Below are 25,161 nucleotides of genomic sequence, written 5' to 3' on the forward strand. Positions count from 1 at the left end.
GTTTTAAAAGAATGGACTAGGGGGTCTAATTCTATGAGCTTTAAAGAAGGTGCCCCCCATCCTCCATTACTTTCAATGGAAGGGGGAAAGGGCGTGTAAATGAATCTGACCTCTTGAAATGCCTTCTGCAAGTAGCACGTTCACTTAGGAGGTATTTTAGAAACTCATAGTTTCTCTAAATATTTACCCAAGCTGCTTGTTCACTGAAGTTTTTTTAAAGGGACTTTTAACTTCAGCTGTCTGGCAGCCCTGAAAAATCCCAAATATTTTTGAAGCTCAGGTGTTTTGAATAGCTGAATAAATATCCCAGTTTATATCAGGCTGATTAAATATCCAGAAAAATACTGACAAGGTATTTTTTTGTTTGGATACACCAAAAGTACACTCATAGTAACCACATGTGTATCTTATATATGCCTATAAAAACATAAGAAAAACATGGATCATACTGATAGTCCACGTAGTCCAGCATCCTGTCACACACAGTGGCCAGCCAGTCTCTCTGGACAGCCAACAATGACATAGGGGCTGAGGCTTTCCCCCTGATGTTTCCCTCTGGAAGGTCTGGGATTCAGAGGATTAGTGCCTCTAAATGTGGAAGGTCCCTGTAGTCACCATGGCTAGTAGCCACTGATAGACTTATCCTCCATGAATCTATCTAATCTCCTTTTAAAGCTGTTTTCTCCTGTGGCCATATCTTCTGGCAGCAGATTCCACATTTTAATTACTCTCTAAGTAATATTTCCTTATAAGGCCTATGACTCACTAATAAAAAGAACAATAACTTGGAAGTTTTTGTCACAAGAACTAATTTAATTATGCTTTTGAGATAAAGGACTAATATTAATACAGATTCAAATACTATCATAATTCTTTTAAAACATCTATTTAGAAACCTTGATTCAGAAAAGACATAAGTGAAAATTATAAACTGCTGTGCAACATTTAGGGCAGTTCACAGTAAGACAAGCATTAACATCTGATTTAGAAGCTTTCTTCAAGGAATGAAAATTGTAAGTGGTATAAAGTGGACGAAGAGCCCCACGACAGATAAGCCAATGAGAACACCAAGGACTCCGCTGCTGAAGTACAGGGGACGTAGCCTGTGCAAAAAGAATGAGGGGGGGCATTTTTCAGTTCACGGGATTCACTGTAGTACTACTTTTAAGCTGTTCTTTATTGACGATTATCAGACTACCATGATAAATAAGGGCTTTCAGATAGTCTCAGTCACAAATCAGCTGTCATAGGTTAGCTGATCTTATGTGGCAATTGGTTTAATACGTAGGAAGAAGCAAAGCTCCCAGCTGTCATAGTCTAAACTCAAATTGCAAAATATGACAAGAGCTGTTCTGCAGTCTTCAGAAAGCTTTTAATCAGAGGATGGGCTCTTGTGTTGTTACAGGGTTTTACATAGGTGGGGGAAAGGGCTGGACTGGTTGCTCCATGGTGCTTGGTCCACTTTTGCCTTTCACACAGCAGAAGTGCCATCAGATCTTGCTTTAGCAAACAGTGATGCATTCATCCAAAGTAACGAACATGCAAGAGGAGTTGTGGCTATCTCACACCCACAAATAAGGATCTCGAATCTTTCCTGACCCGGATAGCCCAGGCTAGACAGATCTCACCAAACAGCGGAAACTAAACAGGGCTGGCCCTGGCTACCATTTGGAGAGAGGTTTCCCACAATTGGAAAAGGCCTCCAAGGAATGCCAGGGTCATGGCTTGGAGGTAGACGATGGTAATGGCAAAGCACCTCTGAATGTTGCTTGCCTTAAAAACCCCAGGAGGTGCTCATAAATCAGCTGCGACTTGTCGCAGTTTCCACCACCACAAATGCTCCCTTTGGTGGGGGAAGACTTAGTTTCTCTCCCTCTGAGAACTGAGATCAGAAATGTCAGCTCTACATTACTTTCCTCTCCTATTACACAAGAATTACAATTGAGTTAGAAATGAAACCTTTCTAAAAGCCTGCTTTTAATGGTCAGTTTCTTAAGTAAACTATTACAAATTGTCAGAATATTCAAGAAATAGTTTCAACCATTTCCATATGATAGCACATTCCCTTGCTGGCACTGAGGTCTAGAAAACAAAAGCAGATCAGATGGGATGTGAAGTGCTTCTAAGCAATTCAGCCATTGGGGCAGGGGAGAGGCTTCACACCTGAAGCATCATGATCCAACTGAACCCCTGCCAGAACATTTTAGCAACAGCAGCCCTGCCCTTCCTTCCATGGTCATTTCTTTCCAGAGTACAACAGGCTGTCCAGCTGGAATTCCTGCAACACTCTGGGGCAGGGCCCAGAAGACCCCAGCCTGTGGTGTACATGCCACTATGTACCTGTGCTTCCTGGCCTGCAAATGGAAGAACAAGATATTAATGCCTTTTTATGCTCCTGGGGTCAAGCAGTCAGGACATGTGCAAATGAGGCTCCCAGGTCAAAATTTCAAGGTGTTTTTTTTTTCTTTCTTCAACTTAATTCTCACTAAAAAGGTAAATCTAGGTGAGTTGTACCACCACAGGTAGCAAGTAGAAGGTCCATGTGACTGAACACTACTTAAGCCAGAAAGGGGTCCTGCAGATGGAGAAATCTAGGGTACAATCATTCAACTTGACATGCTTCTTTTAAGTGTTAAGGAAGCTGTTTGTATACAGGAGCTCTGTTTAACCCAGCAACACTCTTATTTACTGTTGTAATAACTAGGCTTGGCTTGGGAAGCATTCCAAGGACTGGAATGTGGCCCTGGCCTTGGAGTCCAGAATTGGTGTACACAAGGGCATCTTTCAAGGCTTTCTATTTCTAGATGGTTACGTTTTGTTTAGGTTTTAATACAACTGCAAAAGCCTGGGCTTGAGCAGCATCAGTTACTAGAAGGCAGGCAGGCAGGCAGACAAGCTAGCTGGTTAGGGTTGCCAGGTCATCATCCCCCAGCCACTGGAGGGGAATGGAAGTTGTGGGGTTGCCAGATCCAGGTTGGGGAACTCCAGGAGATGCAGCCTGAGGAGGACAGGGACATTAGTGAGGTACAACGCCACAGAGTCCACCTCCAAAGCATCCATTTTTCTCCAGGGAAGCTGATCTCTAGTCTGGAGATTACCTGTAATTCCAGGTGATCCCCAGGTCCCGCCTGAAGGCTGGCATATCTATAGCTGTTATGCTGAACAATACTTTGTTGTACTCACCTTCCATTTGCAGCACAGGCATATCCACTAAAGTACTGATAGCGAGCATACAGGTAGATTAGCCCACAGAATGCTGCCGATGCTACAGGAGAAGACAGTAGCCAAATTAGTTACTATGGATAACCTGAGTGACTTTTTAGGAGAAACATATAAATCTGTTTTGTTGCCATTTTAGCTGTGGAACACAATTAACAGCTCATGCTCTTAACTACATTACTAGACCTCACCAGAGAGGCAAAGTGACTGCTGAAGAAGCAAAAAGAAAATGTAAGTGGTATAAAATGGATGAAGAGCCCAACAACAGATAAGCCAGTAAGAACACCAAGGACTCCATGGCTGAAGTACATGGGTCAGATACTGGTGCCCTCTTCTCACTAAAAAAACATGCATAAATGTCTAACTGTATGGAAGTAGCAGTTGAGGCAACGCAAGAGCACTTTTCACCTGAAGAGTGACAACAGCTCTTTCTCCTGCCCTGCTCCTGACACAGCTGTCCCCATTTCACATGGATGCTAGGCAGATGGAAGTTCTGAGTGCCAGGACAGCTTTCCCATGGGAGGAGGAAATGTGGAAGGGGTAGAGGGGAAGGAGGAGGACAGCAGTGAGGGAAGGTGGGCCCAAACACTCAAAATGATGGGCGCTGTGAAAACCCAACTGAAAGCATGTCTGCATTGGCCAGCTCCAACTCATGCCCTGCTAGCTCCCAGTTCAAAAATGAGAACTGGATTTCTAAGGATTCTTTTGCTACAGGGCAACTGAGGGGGCGAGTTGGGTCTTTGCCAGAAAAGGGGGATTTAAATGTGGAAATGGACAAAAAAAATCAACCGTATGCAAATTGAAATCCAAGCGAAAACCCTAGTGCAGAAACAGTCTCTCTTTCTCAATAATCATGAAACTGAAGGAACAGGTTAGATTGGGAACTGCTATAGAGTCCAATGTTCCTTGAAGCACAGAGTACCAACCATAGATCCACAACTTTAAATGTCTGTATGCCCAGTAACCAGTTCTTGTACATGGGTATTTAAAGATATGGATATGTCATCCCAACTAAGACTTTGTTGCAGCAGTAATCATGCCTGTCACAAAAAGTGTCAAACCACCCTTAACAATTTACCAGACATCTAAATTTAAATAGATGAAAAGCATCATCATGATGGTAACACTTTTCAGCAAATGTAATAAGATTATGTCATCATGGGGGAAATGGTTTACATAACTGCACCCCCAACTAACTCCTTGGGTTATGTTTATTTACAGCTATGCCAACAGTACAGGGTTAACATCAAGTGGGCCAAAAATTTTCACATAAACTTTATGAATGAGATAAAGGATTTTACCTTGATGAAAAAAGATTCCAGCCACCCACAACAGAGAAAGAAATATTGGGAAGTATTCTGTGCAATTTACTCTAAACAAAATAAGAAGAAAGAGTAAACACAAGCACTTATCACATGAAGACCTACTTAGGCTCTGGAGAACATTCTTGTTGGTCCATATGGCCAGTTAATTTCAGATCCAACTTTCACATGAAGCAATGGGAAGAAATTCTAGTGGGGCACCACTTTCCTGTCTTCAAAATTGCACTAACTGTCCAAGGCAGTTAGCATGATGGAGAAACGTGGACTATGGAGCTTCCTGGTGCTCTTTGCATTAGGACTTTTAAAAAACTTCAGGAATTGATAAATAACCAATACCAAAGTTGCAGATAACACCAAAGTTGATTGTCAAGAGCTCCTAAAGGATTTCTTCAGACTTGGTAAGCAGGAAAGTAAATGTACAGTGGAACAAAAAAAAATCTAAATGATGTTGATGACCTTACCTGGTGCTGACTTACCAGAAAATAGATCTGGTGTCTATAATGTATCCCTTGAGGAGAAAAGTGAATTCTTAATTGTGGCATTATTAGGAAAAAGACTAAAATGGTGTATATTTCTATGGTATGTACTATGTGCACATAGTACTATGTACAATACATCTACTGTGTACAGTTATGGCTGCTGGATCTCAGAAATGATATCCTACAAGTTGGAGAAGATGGAAGAAAGGGCAACTAAAAACAATAAAAGGTTACTGCACTATTCCTATGAGGAAGGACTAAAAGGTGATGGGGGAAGGAGAGACATACACACATGACAGAAGTATATAAACTACATATTCTGGAGAAAGTTATGAACCTGTCTGAACAGAGTCAGACAACTGGTCTATGAATAGAGAAGGCATATTTTCTCCCAATATGTAAGAGCTTTGATTAAACTGCTGGGAAATAGTAATTAGATTGATGGTGGTAGATTTGGGATAGACAAACGTATTTTATGTGTTTCCTCACAACGCTCAGTGGGGAGGGGAAATTCACACTGGAGAAGGGAAGCAGTCCATGAAAAAGTTGTTAACTAGTACACACACACACCCCAACACTGACTTTGCAATGGTCTCAGTGACCGTTTAGAAGAGGAAGAAGAATTGGTTCTTATATGCTGCTTTTCTCTACTCAAAGGAGTATCAAAGCAGCTTACAATCTCCTTCCTTTTCCTCTCCCCACAACAGACACCCTGTGAGGTGGGTGAGGCTGAGAGAGCCCTGCTATTATTGCTTGGTCAGAACAGCTTTATCAGTGCTGTGGTGATCCCAAGGCCACCCAGCTGGCTGCATGTGGAGGAGGAGCAGGGAATCAAACCGGGCTCACCAGATTAGAAATCCACTACACCAAGCTGGCTCTCAGACCGGAAATCAATGCAGCATTACACCTGTTATAAGAGAGTTTAGACAAAGATCCAGGGGGAAGACCCATGGGCTTTCCTGACTTTCTCCTCCCCCAGCAGTCCTTCCACAGGGAGGCAGGCTCACTTTTTTCTTTTCCTGCTTCCTAAATGGGCATGCCACTCTGTCCCAGTTTGAGACTTCCAGCGCTGTATCAGGCCTATCATCAATCCTTGATCTACAGAAAGCTTAAAATATTAAATAGGAAAAGGAACATAACATATATATAAACAGCTAGCTAACAGGCTGAAGAAGAAGAAGAAGAAGAAGAAGAAGAAGTCCAAATTAAGCATACGGTACTCTAACTGCTTGTTGCAAAAAGCCTGCAAGAATTTGGCCCTAGAAGAAGAAGAGTTGGCTCTTATATGCCACTTTTCTCTTCCCAAAGGAGGCTCAAAGCGGCCTTCCCTTTCTTCTCCCCACAACAGACACCCTGTGAGGTGGGTGAGGCTGAGAGAGTCCTGATATCACTGCTCGGTCAGAACAGCTTTATCAGTGCTATGGCAAGCCCAAGGTCACCCAGCTGGCTGCATGTGGAGGAGTGCAGAATTGAACCCGGCATGCCAGATTAGAGGTCCGCACTCCTAACCACTAGACCAAACTGGCTCAAGAACAAGAACAAGAAATAAACCGTGCACCTTTTGGGGGGGGGGGGGTTGAAGATGTCTTCCTATACCTCTGGGAAGAAGGACCCCTCACAGATAAGACCACTGGTCATTCTCCCCCAGAGGCGGAAGACATCTTGGGACCTTCCCAAGCAGTGTCCCCCGGGTGGGAAGTTGCTAATGAAATATAACTTCTTGAAATACCACCTGTCCAAAGGTGGCATCGACTGAACTGAATATATCGATCTTATAGTGTCCTGTGAAGGTTGAAATGGACGGTGTCTGTGAAGACCTCCACTTCTAGAGGTAGAATATATCTCTTTCCCTTGGACAGATTGTCTGAGATTGACCACCACAGAAGACTGTTCCGTATGTTGTGAGAAAGACAAAGGAGAATGTGCTTCTGCTGATGTGATGAGGTCATAGAAAGGTTTGAAGTTGTCTGGAATGTAATCTTGCCCACTGGACTGTGTCCAGACATGAGATGAACAGTCCCACCAGACTTGCAAGGGTCATGAGGGTGGAATATTCAGCATCTAGGATCTGTAGTATCAGCTCTTGAATCTTCTTGATTTTGGCTTTATCAGGAGGACAGACTTGAAATAAACACTTCTCTTGCAGAAAGGAAAGTTTATTATTCAAAGCAGCCCCCGATAGTCCATGCACAGCCGGAGGGAACTGTCCTTTTTCTTGACGAAGAGTACCGGTGCCGCCATATGGTATGTGGTGGGCCAATGAAACCCCATGCCAAATTCTTGTCCAGGAACGCTCATAACTCCGTCATTTCTTGGGGACTCATGGAATACAGCTTAGATTTTGGTAACGGCTCCCCCGGCTTAAGTTCAATGGCACAGTCAGTCTTTCAATGGGGGGGGGGGCAAATTATCATTCTCCCATTCCTTGAACACCCCTTTCAGATCCCAATATTCCTTGGGAAGGCCCAGTACTGCCCACTAGCACATCACCGAGTACTCCCTCTGCCCCTCTGTGGCAGTACCCGAAGCGGCTTTCCAGCAGTGGTGCCGACACCTAGGTTCGGTAAACAATAGACTCGCAACTGCCACCGTACGCTGGGATCGTGCTTATGCAGCCAGTCCATTCCCAACACAAAGAGAAACGCCGCCTTTGGGGCCACAATGGGTTGCATGCGTTCCCAGTGTTCCTCAATGTCTAAATTTAGGGGCAAGGTTTGGGACACAGCTTTGCCCCCCTTGGAAAATTCCAGGTCCATTTGGGCGAAACAGATTGGCTTTTTTAGGGGTTCCACGGCTATCCCCAGGGATTGCACCATTTGAGGGTTTACTATAGTCCAGGTACACCCACAGTCTAAGATTCCCTGCACTCTGACACCAGTCCTGGTAGCAGGGTCTGACAAGGTCACCAGAATAAGCAGGATAGAACATACCAAGTGTCTGCCCCTGCCTCTGACCTGTCGGCGGGGCTGTCTCATGACAGGTTTGCCCCATTTCACAATGGCTCATTGGAATCCTCATCATCCTCCAACACTGGAGGTTCTTTCTCCCGGATCCATAGAACCCACCGGCTCGGAACCTCTTCTCCTGCTCCAAAATGGCTGCCACCATCATGGGCCAGAGTTTTCAGTTCTCAGGAGCCGCAATGGTCTTTTTGGCGTGCTTCTTGCGCCTTGTGGTTCCTGCTCCGACCAGACGCAGGGGGCTCTTCTCAGCTGCACCCGCCAGCCCAGGGAGCTCATTGCCCTCCAAGAGATGTGCAGCGACGTCCTCTTCTGATCTAAGGTCTTCTGTTTCTCGTCCCATTGCCATTATTTCCCACTCTCTTATTGAGCCTGGGAATTCTAAAGGAGGTGCCCCAAATCAACCCGGTAAGCCGTGGATTGAGAATAAGCCTAAAAATGGCCGGAAAAACTCACCCCAAAGCTGCTGGAAGCACAAGTACGGAGGGGAGAGAAGAAAGAAGGAAAAAATAGAAGGAAAGGTAAAGGATACATTCTTCTAAGCCTGCTAGCAGAGCTAGAAGAAAACGTGTTCTCCCTGATCAGAGGCAGGAAAGAACTGGGAGAGGCACACCCACTTAGGAAGCAAGACAAGGAAAAAAGCGAGCCTGCCTCCTTATAAGGAGAAATAAAAACACCCAAGATGTCTTCTGCCTCTGGAGGAGAATTCATCTCATGGAAGAAGAAGCAGCAGCAGTTTCACCCTCTTCCCTCATGTCATTGCAGCCTCCCATATGTCTATTCCGTTCCCAGAGGCAGGAGGAAGATACATGAGCAATTGTAAGCACTGTCCAGTGATTGGTCACAGGATTAAGTCAAAGTCTGATTTTCTCTCTCTCTCTGTGTGTGTGTGTGTGTGTGTGTGTGTGTATCAAGGATGGGAGAAAAGGTTCTATCTCTTAGCATCACATAGTTGGGTCACCCTGACCTGATTAAAATAAATATTCATAGAGTTAAGTCCACTAGCCACAATAGAAAATTTTTCTACATCGGTGTTTAGGATATAGACCATCCAAAACCCTCAAAGGAATTCAACTTACTGGGCTCTGAAGATTCTTTCAAATTCTGGAGGACCTGATATACCAGGAGGAGATACTTTGCACCTGCGCCGAGCATAGATCACCTGCATGACAAAATAGGCTGTGGAGGGGGGAGGGGTAACCAACTATTTTAGTCTGGAAGGGTGCATACAATGGAAAATAACCAGTGTTCTCATTGGATTTTTACTTCTCCTCTAACAGCAAACACTGTTCAAATTTAGTATGCACAAACAGTCCACAAAGAGTCTGTTCCTATTCCACATTTTTGCAGACTGATTGCCCTTTATTCTTACCTCATTGGAGATAGTTTCAGTCTCCCCACTCAATTGCTCCAAGCCTTGGGTTGTTCTTAAAATAATAGCAGAAAAGCCAAATATGACAGGTTAAGACTTACCAAGGTGACTACTATGAAGGGCTGCCAATGCAGCTCTACAGTGAGCCACCAGAAGGGCTGGGAAATGAGGAGGGAAAGGTCTTTAAAGTTAACTTATACAACCCCCCCCCCCCCAAATCCAGAAAAGGGAATGCCAGAAATCCAGGTCTGTATAGAGAAAACATTGTCTTCTGACTAGGTCCTTCCTCTTTTTATAATTGGGACAGAATGCTCAGAGGGGTATATACAAACATGCACACACACACACACATTGTACTTGGCTAAGGGAACACTATTCTGCTCTTACTGAGCTCCGGGATTATGACCTGGCCTTGAAAATTAATTAAAATAAATTAGTCCTGCCACAAATCACCTCATCAGCTTTCTCAAGATAGCCATACCTCCAAGGTTTAATACTAAGATACATTTAAGCACTTCAGAGATTAATAGGTATATTGTATGTGAATTTTGGGAACGGTGACTTTTTCCTGAAGCAGGTTTACATGGCAGCTCTTCAGGAATTTAGGCGTTCCTAAACACACACTAAATAACACACTTTCAATGCACTTTGCAACTAGATTTGACTGTCTGAAATAGCAGAATCCACTGGCACAGTCACTGAAGTGGATTGTGTGAAAATGCCGATAGTCTTGAAGGGCAGGTTACCTGGGGAAGGAGATCAGACATAATTTTAAACATGAGAAGGAGGTGGAAACAGAAAGAATTTTGTTTTTAATTCGGGGGGTTATGTTCAAGAGACAGCCAGGACTACAGGAAAGGGAATACTATCTAATACATTTTTTCCTGCCCTTCTTCCAAAGAGCTGGGAGGGGAGCTTTGACTTCTGTTCATTATTCTCTTGTAGTGATCAGCCTTACAAAGAATGCAACAACATCACATTGTGTATGAATTAAGTTTTGACATACTGAAGTTTCAAGTCTCACATTATGAAGGACCATAAGTTAAATCCGTCTTTGCCCACTCCCTCATGGGGCAGCCCTGTCCACCCCATCTGTTAGGTCTGCCACTGCCAAGTCTGAATGTAATGTTTTTGCCAAGCTGCAAAGCTTTTGAAGAGGACTCTGGATTTGCACTTGGAAGTTTTCCGCAGAGCCTCCCATACTTAGCTGACAGAGCACAGAGACAGGCTCTGTTGTGGGTTAACAAGAACACCACAATGATGCAGCGATAAGTACATTTACCAGATACGTTGCTGCTCAGCATTTGACAAGGTAGAGATAAGCAAGGCAACTGAGGCACCCTGCTTTGAAAACGTTGCCTTTTCTTGTTGGGGAACGTATCCTAACGCATGCCAAGTAGGCCGGACAAAGAAAGTCTCTTCCTACTCCACCACATCCCAGAACCGGATTATAAAGTGGTCCTTCAAGTATACGCACATGGCTTTTCTGTCTGCTTCACTTTGCTGATATTTTCAAGAACTCTCATTTTAACACCGTTCCAGAGATATATGGGTCTTAGATCAAAGAAAACGCACATATAATGTTATGTGGGAACCATGAACCCATCATGTGAGATTGCAGTCCTGCCCCATTATTCTTTCCAAGAAAGCTACAACTTTGACACTTCCCCTTCATGACAGGGATCTCTAAGCACTCCGGAGTCTGCTGACCTCATGTCACCATGCAGGTGTCAAGCACAAGCCAGTACGCAACAGACAGCTAGAACCCACTCAGTCATACACATTAATACTAATCAAATATGATGCTTGAATTAATTATTCTTCCTAGAAGTCAGGACGTGATCCAAAGAGAACTGTTTGGTATAGGTCAGAAACCTTGATGTCTAGCATCTGTAGCCTCAGATTGTCTCTAGTACTGTCCATTCCCATATAATAAGATGTATTAAATGCTTGGGGTGGGGCACCTTAAATCTTTGTAGCATATACCACTACCGATACAATAGAACTGGCTCTGTGCACTTTAGTGTCACCAGTCTGTGTCAAATAATTTGCTTAAGATGCTGGACGCAAACCTCCTCTCCCAGTTTAAACAATCCAATGGCACACACAATCATTAAAGGCTTTCCATTAGAAGTTACAATTATACAATGAAATGCTGGGGGGGGGGAGTTGGTAGACTTATCCTAACCCAATTCTAGTTTAACTTGCCAACACCATTGCCCCCCATGCATGGTCAGTTGTAAGATTCAGTTACATTCTCAGCCTCTAGAACAGCTACAAAAAGTCAATTAGCTTCTAGACACATAAATGGACTGGCAGGCCATCAGAAAATAGTCTGTATGTATAATTTCCTACAGCTCAGGCAACCTGCTTAACTGGCCTACAAGATTCCACTTAGTTTACCAAGGCAACCATAGTATTCTTTTCTCGCCATAAAAATGGCAACACGTTCCTTACCTTGTTCCAAGACTCCTAAAATGGTAACAGCAGCCAGCCAGGCTATCTGATGCAACATATTGGTTCTTAGAAGCTGGAGATACCAGCAAGGAAGCTATAAAGCTCAATGGACTTTTGACACTGCAAACTTTCTCCTTCTAATATACATACTCAAAGCTGCTGTCATAGCACATCAGACCACACAAGTCTTTGTTTCCTCTTCCAAAAGGCTGGTTAACACTCTACTTGCTGGATAGTTGTGAATAGATATTGTGAACATCCTGCATTTATTTTTAAATTGCAGTTACCCATAGATGTCTACAAATCTAAAACTTTCCATCCCATTCTTTGAGAATAATGTTAAGGCTCTGAAGAAGAGTCACCCTATTTGCGGAAGGGATCTTAAGCAGCTGACTTTGTGCTTTCAATGTCCAGCTCCATACAGGAACATATTCATGTTCTCAAAGCACGTGCAACATCATTAAACATTATAGAGTAGTACTGGTTTCCCAATACAAAGGAAGATGTGGAGAGAGGGGGTTGGGGGCGTGGAGTGGGAATTGCGGTAAAGCTGAAGCTTCTACATCCCACCTTCATTCCCCCCTTGTTAAATCTCCCAAAATAATTGTTGATTTTCCTGAAGCAAACCTATCTTCATAAAACCTTTGGGAAAATCCTGGGGAAAATGTTTTCCAGTTGTCACAAGCAGCTGTCCTATACCAATATACTATACTGCTGAGAATAGCATGTACAGTCTGTTGCAGTATCATTCTGTGTAATTTCTGCTGTTTTAACATGTCATGTTAGCACTTACATTTTGTTTCAGCAGTTTTTGTTTGATTTCACATTTCGACAGAGGGCCTATTGCATTGTCTACTAGATATACCATCATGTGGATTGAATTGATTTATACTATATAATCTTCCTTGAGTCTCAGTAAGAAAGGTGAGCTATAAATGTAAAGCCTGAACGTCTAATGGAAGTCATGGGAAGGCCTTGTGAATGGAGGCCTCCACATTATGGAACACTTCTCTGGAGAAGAGGTGGGCACAATCATTACAGGGCCTTGGGAACTGAAAGCTTGTGTGATTCTGGAAAGTCTGCGAGCTAACAGCATCTCTTCCACTGGAAAGTTTTAGAATGACACGTGCATGAGAGAGCAACAACATTGTAAACAACTAACAAGTCTCAGTAGAACTCCTGAAAGGCTCTTGAAGAATGCTTTTTAAGTGAGTACAAAAAATTAATAAATGTTAACACATGAACTCTCTTTCATACACATATAACACACACACCCCTCTCCAATGATGAGCTGTCAGTGCATAACCGTGGTGTAAAAAACAGCAAACCAGGTTTAATCCAATCTGCTATGCAAACTGGTCCTAGATACATTGGACGAGTCCTTGCTTTCAAATAGGTATGACTGAATCGCTGTTGAAGAGCTGTGAGCCAAGGGCAGTGAGGGTTAAAAAAAAAAAAAAAAAGGTATTTGTCTTTGCTTTCTCAATCCTGACCATACCAGAAACATGATGTGAGGTTGATACAATGTTCCTAATAATTCAAGAAAGTGTTGTCAGGGCTCCATGGTGCTTTCACACTGCTAAAACTGCAGTCATGATGTTACGTGACAGTAGGGAAGATTGAGACTAAAGATAAAAAACTTAAAAAGCTTATTGTACTGATGCAAAACAAGTTTCTAGAGCATGAAGCGGAAACAGATAAATTATACTTAGTGTGCAGTACAGCTCTCTGCTATCATTCTGTGGTTTCTTTATTCATCATGTAAGAACCAATAGCAAATAGATTTAATTTCCTTGAGAGGCAGCAGTGAAAAATGGTATATGAAAATGACTACAAGCAACTGCCCACACATTTGTCTAGAGTCAATAACCCTAACCTACTAATTTGAAAGTAAAGTCATGCACAGCAGTGGTCCCCAACCTGCGGGCCGCGGCCCGGTGCCGGGCCGCAAAGGCCATGGCACCGGGCCGCGGCTCCCTCTCCCCGCCCCGCCCCCGCAGTAAAAAACTTCCCAGGCCGCAAGCTTGCGGCCCGGGAAGCTTCTTACTGCGGGAGGCGGGGAGAGGGAATCAGGGCCGGGCCGCGCCTGTGCGGGCCACGCCCGCTCGACCCGATCCGCGGGCGCGGCCCGTGGGCGCGGCTCGGGCGCGGCGTGGGCGCGGCCCGATCCGCGGGCGTGGCCCGCACGGGCGCGGCCCGATGCCCTGCCGGTCCCCAGCCTCGGAAAGGTTGGGGACCACTGATGCACAGGACACTCTTCAGGTGCATAGTTAAAATGTTTTAAGTGTTAATCTAAAAATATGAAGTAGGACTTAAATACACCATACCTGTGTTTGCTTTTGTATAATCCATGTGCACAGTGGCCCTTAAGGAGAAACGCACCAAACAGCCAGTCCATATTCAGAAGCAAAAGGAGCAACATTGGGGGGGGGGTATCTGGACTGCAATGACAAGGGGAAGATGATGTTGAGCTACACTGACATAAATTTTTCCATTGATGAGACTGAAGCCACTCTGTTTTCCAGAATATCATTTATACAGTAGAGCAAAATATTTATTTTTATAATGACAAAACAGGAGTGAAAGTTTTTTTTTTTGGTGTGCCACAGTAATTATAATTAAAGGGGAATTAACGGGCTCTTTGTACATTTAAAAAGTTAGCCTCAAATTGGAACTGTTCACCATTTAAACAAAAAGAAAAACCTACAGTAATCATCCCCAACACATACAAAGAATTATAGTTTTAAAATCTATTTAAAATGTAAAAAATATACACTCAGAAGATCTAACTCTTATTCAATCTTTAATATAAAAATTGTAAACATTTATTTACACAAAGAAAATGTGTAGAATAGAAAACCAAGCACCCTTTTCCATTGAGTAGTGGGGTTTTTGGAAGGCAGTGGATGTTGAACAGTGTCATTCTCATCCCCTTTCACCTGTCCACAACCACAATCTATAAATAAAGTCGAGGCAGTTGGCCAGGTAAAGCTCAGAGGAGCCCCATCTTATTGCTCTGAAGCTGCAGCAAAGGGAAACCCAAGTGCATCTATTATTTTATGAACCACTACAAGGGACTGAAAGGCAGGGCTCTGAACTTATCCACTGAGCCTCCATACTTAACAATCACTGAACAGCACCTGAATATTTTCCTGCCAAAGCCACCTTTTTAAAGATTTGGACAGTTTTGCTTGGGATAGACATTGAATTGCCTTTGAGTGTGCTCCAATTCAAAATTAATTTAAATGGATTTAACACATGCCACTCCAAGAATATTCTAAGCTAATTTGTTTAAAACCACGTTTGAACAGAAGTTAAATACCATGTGGTAACAGCTGACAAGCCCTGTATACCAGAATAATAATAGTAAGAGATACATTCTATCAATATTTTACTTTTACTTTGTTGCAAGAAAGTTAAAGTCTACAAAAATCTGACAGTAGAATTAGAAACATAAGGGGTGGCATTTTAAAAATCTTAAATTCCAATTGACGAATCCAACTATTACCCTAAAGTATTTAAATTTAATCAAAACTGCCATTTTTCAGTGTTCCTAAGAGGGAAATCAGCAGAACCCAGACAAAAGTTAAGAGATAATGAGGTCCCAAGCACCTCCAATAAGGAAAGAAGGCACACTGGTGCAAAATCCCCCACATATTTACAGTACTACCACCACCCCTCTCCCTGGCCCAGAAAGCAGCTACAGAGATCAACAGGAGATTTTCCTGATGATATTTGTATTGGGCCATTTCTTTGATTAAACCAAACTCAAAGAATTCTGCTCAACTGCTGAAAAGATTAGTAAATTTAATCCTAACCTAATTTACTTACGATATCAGTGACATCAATGTTTTATTCATTAAATTAACAAAATTTTAAAAATCATACTAGCAATGCAATTTGCTTAAATTTGGACATTCAGCAATGGAATCACTCAGCACACAACTTTCACCATTTATCCCTATAAACAGTCCAACATGATATAATACAAAAATCTGTTTAGCACAGCATACATAACTTGCTCATGGCTGGCAAGCATATACAACAAAAGCAATATCCATAAGTAATTTGGGAAAAGATCAAATAAAGAGTAGTGTTAAAGCAGATTTATTTTTCCAAAGTGCACATTTCAGAAAAACACTGCAGATACAGTAAAACATTTCCTTCCTGTTGTTTAACTGTTTTCCCTTAATTGTTCCCCATCCTAAAATATATCCCTCTCGAATCTCCCAATTTGCCTTGTGTAAATATACTCCTGGTTTTTAGAAGGAAATTCTTTGATTCTCAGTTGAAGTTATTATGAAATAGTTAAAAATCTTTACAATAGGAGGTAAAATGGAGCAGGGAACAGAGAGGTATCATTGCATCTAAAACAACTTTCAAATTTATTACCTTTATAAACTAAAGGTTAAGGCAAAAGGTGGCTTGTTGGCAAGCAGAAATATTTTTGGTAACATGTTAAACACAATTCTCTCCTTTCCTTGCCAAGCACGGAATGGGCCCTAAACATCCATGAGAGGGTCTCCATGGACCATGAAGAAATAGCAGCATCTGCTTTTCTGGAGATTATTAGTCTACGTATTTCTGAGATCAAACCACAGAACAAATATTTTCAAAGTGTGTGTGTGTGTGTGTTTGTGTCTCAAGAGGACTTTCACAATGGGATGACATTTAATAAAGTATTAAGCCTTCTTACCCCTACCCCTCATTCCCCAATGCCATTATTGCAAAATTGTTAATGTTACTAACAACTTCCAAGGCACAAAGCTTCCTTCACATGCTTCACCAAAAATAACAGCATGTGTGTGGCAACAAAAATTATAAATTTAAATGCCCTCTGAATCAAAGAGGAAAAAACAATCCAACTCACTCATTTAAACACAATGAATGCTGGAAAGAAGATAGGAAAAGTGCACACACTTGATTTTAAGTCAGACTCTGTATTAAAAAAACTTCTAAAAACCAGCCTTCCTCCACAGCAGAGTGCAAATTGCTTAGCTTAAGCCCATTAAGACTTGGTGTCCCCAATTTACATCCTTATAAATCTCTTGTCGGCCATGTTAACACCTGACAATCTCAAGCACAAACTCAGCAGTAGTTATTTTGAAATCTCCCAACTTGCTTGGGGAGAAATACATATTATTGATGAACAGAAGACCACCCTAATGAACTAGAGCAGATCCTGTGAAGGAAGAAATGTTGAATACCCTCTCTTTAAAAAATAAATGCAGGCAAGATGCTAATTGCAATAACTTACAGGCCAGGCTAGAATGAAGATGCTGTTAAGTACTAACTGCAGGAAAGATTGCCTTAACACTGAATATTTGAAGTCTCCTTACAGGGTTACTCTCTGCACCACCACAGGTTTGTATCTACTCTTAAATGCCAAACACTGTAAAAATGAAATATATAAAGGTTGAATGAATAACAAACTGACTTGGACTTTTGTTTTGTGCAGTGTTCCAAACACACTACAAAAATGACTATGCTATCCCTATATTATTGGTGTTTAATTCTCATGTCTTAAACCCACAAGGGAGCAGCTCTAATACATTCCCACTAGTGCCCTGTGAATCTTCTAAATGTCACAGGTATTTGGTCCAAGAAAATATGCAATTCAAAAAGATCCAGAATATCCCCCAAATGTAATTTTAATGATTCCCTAACAATTCATCCAGATCATTCATCCACTCTTCTGAAGTCCTGTTTTTCAACAAAGAGTCTATGAGATCTGTATCCCCAGTTAAACTCTGCAATCCATTATTGCCAGATTGGTTGCCGTAGGCAAAAGGTAGTTCTTGACCAGTTGTTCTCACTGGGTAACCTTGGTTACAGTGCAGATTGGCTCTGTTGGGCAGCTGCTGATTTTGATTCTGGCTGAACGCATTCAAATCTTGGACAGGCTGACTCATGCCTGACAAAATCTGTTGTGATGGTACTGGTTGCTGGGAAGGAGGGTTTGTCCTTTGCTGGGCACCCAAAGATGGCAGCATCTGTCCAGAGACAGCTGTGTTCATGGAGGCCATTGGCCTGCTGGTGTTGAGACTTACCTGAGGCATCCCTTGTGCAAACTGTTGGTTGGTCAGCTTTAGGTGAGACTGCTGCATATGGAAAGTAGAACCTGCTGTAAATGTCCCTATGCTATTATTTCCTTGTGCCTGGCTGTTCATGTTTGACATTCCTTGGTGCTGCCACGATGGATTTTGAGTCCCAATGGCTGTTGGCAATCTTGTCATTTGTGGCTTGGATAATGTTGGATTCAGTGCTCCTTTACTGTGTTGCTGAGAAATGCCTGCATTTCCTATGGAGCCCTGTCCATAACCAGCAGGAAGAGCAGTGCCCTGGGCCAAACTGGGTTGTCTTTGCATCTGTGATTGTCCACTGGCACTTGAAGTTGCATGCTGTTGAACCATCTGCGTTATTCCAGATGTCATGTTGTATAAACCAGTACGTTGAATGTTCTGCATTCCAGTATACTGAGTCACACTTTGATCCTGCTGACCAGAGCTTGATGTGACAGAATTGTGTCCTGTTCCAATCTGAATCATGTTCTGAGTCTGAGAAAACATGCGTGGACTGTTGGAGTTGGACTGACCTAAATTATTTACCCCAGCCATAGCTGGCGATGAGCCTGTAATACAAATATGAGATTCTTAACACTTTTTAGACGAGCAAACCCAAGCCACATCATGAATTCAGATGCAATGTTACCTGAAAAATATTACAGCTAAATTTAGACCTCCAAATACAGGTAGAAACATTCTATCTTTTCAGCTTCATCTCTATAATCTGCTTCATGGTATTTCACACACTTGCAGAAACTATTATAAACAGATTTCAATGTAGCCTCTCTTTCCGGGACTACCACCCAAGAATCTAAAGATTCAAATTCCATAATACTGAAAACATGAGGCAGAAATTCTTGATCTGGACTTATGTACAAACAATAAGCTAGTACACTGAAATTCTGCTGTATGAGCTGCAGTCTATGCCTTTGGCTATGATATTTCTCATCTGGGTCATTTCATATTTTTAGAGTAAGCAACCAACATTTCATGACTAGCAAGCAATGGGTTCAAGACTGTTAAGTGAACTGGACAATATGGCACAAAGACAGAATCAAGAACGCTACCTACACACATTGCTATGTCTGCTAAAAAAAATACCTGTAGCAGGACTTGTACATGCTTGACAGATACAGGGTTGTATCCTACAGACATCCTGCAGGCAGAAGCAGATCCTTCCTCCCCTTCCCCTCTTCTCAACAGCCTCCTATGACCCCAGCCAAAAGCATCTCTAGGGATTGGGTGAAACCTTGCAGAGAAAAAGGCAGGCAGATTGGAAGGGGGGTGGGGTACAAAACTGCCTTTCATCCTTCTTAATGCAAAGGAGGGGGCAGAATACCCATAAAATATGATATACAGGTTTATTTCACAATATGAAACATACTTTTGGCCATGAAGGAAAGTATTACTGAGAAAGGCTTCACGTGGATACAGTTCAAATTATTTCCATGATCATGCCAGCAATTTCCCCCAGTTGTTGTCATCATATGGTCTGCTGCAGCTTTGTTAATGTATAATATGTTTTACACTTTTTTTCTCTTCAAGCATGTACCCAATCTCAGTCTGGGATCATTCTCATAGAAAAGAAGCATCTGCATAAACCAGCCCAAAGCTATTAAGTTATGGACTTCTTAATAAAGCAACTTATGTGCTACTTAACCTACACAAAAAGTGGACAGCGACTGGAATACTCCTGGGAAAGATGCTAAAGGACACTGAAAGATGACAAAATTTACCCTATCGCTACCACCAAAGCACCTACTGTTAGAGTAAAGACGCAAAACCTCAAGGCAAGAGCACCTTGCTCCATTATTTGCCAGAGCACACCACTAGCACTATTAATGAAGCATTTTAACGGCAGCTAGGAACTGGAGATGACAGGTCTGCAAAACAGGCAGAACTGTACACATTATTTTTACATTGCTATTCCACAAAGGAAGCCAGTGCACATTCACTCCTCATGTAAGGGGGTGAATTCACGACAAGCCATTCATGTGGGCACTTCTATCATAATTTGTAGCTACTGCTTGCACATATTCAGCCGGTACTCCGTCATCTTCATTGGTTACCAGTCTGTTTCTGGGTCAAGTTTAAGGTGTTGGTATTAACCTTTAAGGCCATACGCGGCTTGAATCCTACTTACCTGTGGGACCGTTTGGTTGCTTATGCCCCCTGCAGGGCTCTCCGCTCTGCAAGTATGAATCTATTGACTGTCCCGGGCCCCCGGGACGTTCGCCTGGCCTCGACCAGGGCCAGGGCCTTTTCGGTCCTGGCCCCAACCTGGTGGAATGAGCTCCCGGAGGAGCTAAGGGCCCTGTCGCAAGTACCATCATTCTGCAGGTCCTGTAAGACAGAGGTCTTCCACCAGGCATATGGTTGAGGCCAGGGCAGAGTCCAGGTTCCATCCAAGATCCCTAATCCATCAGCCAGTCTTTCTCTCCTCTCTCTCTTACAGAATTAACATCCAACCTCTCTCTGAACAAGCGGGGAACGTGGGGAAAGTTATAGAATAGAATGCCATCTTTTTATTGTAATAATGGGGTATTGTGGGATTTTATGTGATTTTACTTTCATTTTATATTTTATTGTGAACCGCCATGAGACATACATACATACATGCATACATACACACACACACACATACAGGAAAAGCCAGGTGAGGTAGTTGTCTCAAATTCCCAGCAAATAGGCACTAAACGGAACTTACAAACGTCATTTGAAAAGCTCCCAATGTGAAAGAACCAAGTCACTGAAACCCAGTACTGATAATGGGTTCTGCTGTAGTGTGTTTTACTCACTCAAGGGAAGATGGCTGTACTGTATTTTATTTATTTACTAGGGGCCAAGCCTGTTGCATTCAGGAATATAATGGGTGCTAGACTGAGTGGTGGTGGAAAACCTGTAGGCTGCAGGGAACTCACCAGCAGGGGCACCTCTCATGCAGCAGGGATCTGCAGCCTCTGAGCCCCGGAGGGAAGAGGAAGGAGGAGGGGTGGTCAGGGGTGGGGGACGGAAAGTGATTGGTTGGCCGCTTGACAGGCAGGCAAGTTGGTTGGAGGAGGCGGCACTCAGGGGTGGGACAGCTGCCATGAGTGGGTGTTAAGCGGGACTTAAGCCATGAGACCAGCTCCTCCTCCAACCCCTTTAACAGAAATATTAAGTAGAACAGATATTAAAATTTATACTCTGCCCCATTAATAACGTCAATCAGTAAAGGAGAGAACTTTTTCTTCACTCTAGCTGTAAGAATACTACTAGTGTTCAACAGTAAAGACTAATACAGATTGGAGAAAAAACTCTTTGGCTTCTGAAGAAGCTTTCATAAGGAAAGGAAAACAAGAGCAAAGGATTATGAACTGTGGCAGTAAAAGAGCAACTAACTAAATGACCAAATCCAGACTACCTCACACAAAGCAGTATCATCACCACATTACCTGTGAACGGTCCAACCTGCTGTTGGTAAGGATTCTGCGTCTGGTCTTGATATTGAGGTGGTGGCCGAGTCAGATGCCTCTGGAGCTGCTGCTCTCGATGATGCCTTTGTTTCTCCTAAGACAAGACATATGCGATATAGTTAAAACACAATTCCATCACAAAACTGACAGAGGGCTCCTTTGTATGTAACTACGGCTGTAAAGGATTACTGCTTCATTCACACGTGACTATTGTTTACTATAGTATCCTCAAAAAATGTATTCAGAAAAAAAATGATGCTTCTACATAAGTAAGGAAATCCAGAGTAATACTTTGCTTTTCAGCACACCACACAACAGAATTAATCAGAATGTTCAGAACAGAATGGGAGGGGGGCTATGAACCCACTTGAATCTGTCTTTGGGAACGTGACAGTGAGAGAACGGACAGCTTCAGACACCCTAAAAAAGCCTACGTAACAGGACATGGTTGAGAACAAATTTGACATTTTTATTTATGCAGAAGAGATCTCTCTTCCACCGTGGTTCTTCATAATACCCTTCTGTAGGAAGCAAGGCAACATGGAATCTTGATGACTTTAAAAAAAACACAATTCTAAATGTCTCCTCTCATATAAATTTACCATTTATCATATGCCAGCTCAGTGGTCAGACTCCTTTGAGATTCCAGCAATGCACTGCTGCTGTTCTCCTTAAATACTATTTACAGGCAACGGGCATATCAGTTTGTAACTATAACAGTTCACACAATAGGCTGTTGGGCCTCCTCTACAGTAAATTTAGTCACAAGAGGCAGCAAGCAAAAGAAATCTAATGATTGTTTTACTCATTCAAGTAAGGTACTGGCTGGCTCAACTGAAGGAAGAATAGGAATACATGTCATTTGGCTTGACGGCACCCAGGCTGGTACAACAAGCCAACTGCAGCTCTCTGATTATTTGTTGCCTTCTTAAAGTAATTCCCAAACAGTCATAATTTGTGGCTATGCTTTGCCGGATCCAATGCCCCCTGGTGACTTAGTAGATGTGCTAGTGGAGGACTGGCATAGGTGTCTCTCTGAAGCCATTGATGAGATTGTTCCCCGATGCGCTCTGAGTTCCAGCTCCATAGTAAATCCCAGAACTGCGCAAACAGAAACAGGAACCGAGACGGATAGAGCAAGTTTGGTAAAAAATGTGTGATGTTTCAAGACGTTTCTATCCACCAGTTGCTCAGGCAGAGGGTGTGCTTGGAATCACAGTAGCACCAATGGCCCTTGCCAAACTGCAGAGTTACCAAAATAGTATCAGCTACCCAAGGCATATCAATTACAAAACTATGACATCCTCTCCATGGAGCAGTCTGATATTGGCCAAAGTAGCATCCACACTGGAATATGTAGGAGTTAGTCTGTTGAAGCTGAGGTATGACACTTCTTAGCCTGAGCAATCTGAAACCTGGAATGAATAGGCTCATCCCTATTAATTTCTCAGTACCTGGCCAGACAGATACTTTAAGGAATGGCAATGTAAGAGTCCACTATTGGAGCTGGCCATGACCTCCCAGGCCCTCTCTGAATCAGGAACACCTATATCTGGATGTGGAAAATTCACTGCAGAGGAAGAAACTTTCAGGAGCAAAGGATGAAGGAAGACCATAGCCCCTTCTATAAAAGATGCCAACCACTATTGAAAGCCCCCTGAGATCCCTAGGGGGAGTGGGTCAGAGTACTCCTGCTCCAGTTTTGATGCCACCTTGCTCAACTCTAGTGCAGGGGAGAAAATCATGGTCACATTCTGCCAGGAAGAAAGCATATCCCCTCCTCCGGCACTCACCACGATCACATCCCTTACCCACAAACTTGCAGAGGAACAGGAGAATTGCTTGAAAAGAGCTCAATGTCCTGATCCAGGACATTAGAAGCTCTGCTGTGTACGTAATACCTCCTGTGGCCCAGAGGACAGAAGATCCCACTGAGGCTCCATTGTGCAGCTCCCCTGCTGTTTCCATGCAGCACTGCAAATTGAGCCAAAGTGCATTGCCTTAATAGCATTTCAAGATAGGGGAGTTTGCTGAAGATGACTAGTGCTGTCAATCCAGAGCAGAGCTTCAAGGAGAGCTCTGAAAATGAAAGTACTTAGCTCTCTCCAAAGGCTACCTTCTACACAGACGAGAATAGAAGACTAAATGGGAGATGGGGGAATTTCTCCCCTCAGGAACAATTAAACTAGACTTCCTGCTGCCAAAAAATGGAGGGAATGGAGTTTCCCACACATCTGGGTCTCCAAGAGAGAATGATATCAGCTTACAGCATTCTGAATCTTAGTGGTCCTTTGCAGCAGTGGTCCCCAACCTTTTTATCACCGGGGACCACTCAACGCTTGACAATTTTACTGAGGCCCGGTGTGGGGGGGGTAGTTTACTCCTCTACTCTCAACCACTGCCCTAACGCTCTCTGATCGCTATGGTAATGTTTAAACATCCCTCATAAGGAACATTTTATTTTCATGGAAATTTTAACTCATGACACTGGCAAATCGATGGGAACCCTGAGCTTGTTTCTCTGTAATGAGATAGTCCCATCTGGGATTGATGGGAGACAATGACACCCAAAGTGTGTTGTAAAGGGCCGGGGGGGATGAAGTAAAGGGCTGGGGGGGGGGGAGAAGGCGTCCTTCGCGGCCCACCTCCAATTAGTCAAAGGACCACATGTGGTCCGAAGCCCACAGGTTGGGGATCGCTACTTTGCAGGGCAGGAAGGTAGTCACTTTGATCATGAGGCCTCAAGGGTATCTTCTGTGGCTCTAGACTAGCGATCCCCAACCTGTGGGCCGCGGACCACATGTGGTCCTTCGACTAACTGGAGGTGGGCCCCGAAGGACGCCTTCTCCCCCCCTGGCCCTTTACTTCATCCCCCCCCCCCCCAGACCTTTAAAACACACTTCATTGTTGTGGCGTGTCTGTATCTTATTTTGAAGGGATGTTTAAACATTACCATAGCGATCAGAGAGCGCTAGGGCAGTGGTTGAGAGTAGAGGAGTAAACTACCCCCCCCCCCGGGCCTCAGTAAAAGGCGTTGAGTGGTCCCCGGTGAGTGGTCCCCGGTGTTGAGTGGTCCCCGGTGATAAAAAGGTTGGGGACCACTGCTCTAGACAACTTTCAAATTTTGGTATTAGCCTGTTTTCCTGGATGAAAAGAAACAAACAGTTAAATCTTCTCACCATCTGAAGAAAGATTAATCTATTCAGACATCATCCTGCCTTAATTACACTTTTTCTGGTTCAGCCTCATAGATTAAGAAAATGCACTGAAAGGTATCTTTCCAGCAGCCAAAAGAGATGTTTTCAGTAATGGGATACAGCATGTGCCTCCCTGATGGCAGAAATAGGCTTTTGTGTATGAGTTATTAGTCCTGAGAGCCTCTTGTGGGACAGGGTGGTAAGGCAGCCGACATGCTGTCTGAAGCTTTCACCATGAAGCTAGTACCTATAAGTTACTAGGCCCTGTAGATCAGGGGTAGTCAACCTGTGGTCCTCCAGATGTCCATGGACTACAATTCCCATGAGCCCCTGCCAGCAAATGCCGGCATGGGAATCGTAGTCCATGGACATCTGGAGGACCACAGGTTGACTACCCCTGCTGTAGATCAATCATCAGAGAGTGAGCTGAGAGTGAGCCAAGGAAGCCCATTGTAACAAGAAAAGATTTTTCAGTTATGTGAGGAGAAAACGTAAAGTAAAGGAGGCAATAGGCACATTGTTGGGTGCAGATGGACAAACTCTAACGGAGGATGCAGAGAAGGCAGAAAGGCTTAGTGCCTATTTTACATCTGTTTTTTCCCACAGGTCAAAGGGTTTAGGCACATCTAGAGATG

General features: G+C 43.3%; 2 protein-coding genes across 3 annotated transcripts in view; both read right to left on the reverse strand.

The window, feature by feature from the left end:
* Positions 1–38: 38 nt before the first annotated feature.
* Positions 39–12,015, reverse strand: LTC4S (leukotriene C4 synthase). 2 transcript variants are annotated; one of them, XM_077326631.1, is made up of 5 exons: positions 11,810–12,015; positions 9,060–9,159; positions 4,521–4,591; positions 3,184–3,265; positions 39–1,103 (listed from the first exon to the last, which is right to left on the reverse strand). In XM_077326631.1, the coding sequence occupies exons 1-5, from the start codon at positions 11,865–11,867 to the stop codon at positions 998–1,000; spliced, it is 417 nt and encodes a 138-aa protein (XP_077182746.1). In that variant the 5' UTR covers positions 11,868–12,015; the 3' UTR covers positions 39–997. The 2 variants fall into 2 exon arrangements, with proteins under 2 accessions (XP_077182746.1, XP_077182747.1); XM_077326632.1 differs by lacking the exon at positions 11,810–12,015 and adding an exon at positions 9,353–11,795.
* A 2,580-nt stretch (positions 12,016–14,595) lies between these two features.
* The window catches only part of MAML1 (mastermind like transcriptional coactivator 1), a 34,491-nt gene continuing 23,925 nt past the window's right edge, over positions 14,596–25,161 (reverse strand). Inside the window, exons 4-5 of the mRNA XM_077326634.1 lie at positions 21,309–21,423; positions 14,596–18,440 (exon numbers count right to left, since the gene is read on the reverse strand). Of these exons, the coding sequence (XP_077182749.1) occupies positions 17,461–18,440; positions 21,309–21,423 (1,095 nt within the window). The 3' untranslated portion in view covers positions 14,596–17,460. The remainder of the gene's footprint in view (positions 18,441–21,308; positions 21,424–25,161) is intronic.

This window comes from Paroedura picta, chromosome 3 (assembly GCF_049243985.1).
Source record: "Paroedura picta isolate Pp20150507F chromosome 3, Ppicta_v3.0, whole genome shotgun sequence".
Lineage (NCBI taxonomy): Eukaryota > Metazoa > Chordata > Lepidosauria > Squamata > Gekkonidae > Paroedura > Paroedura picta.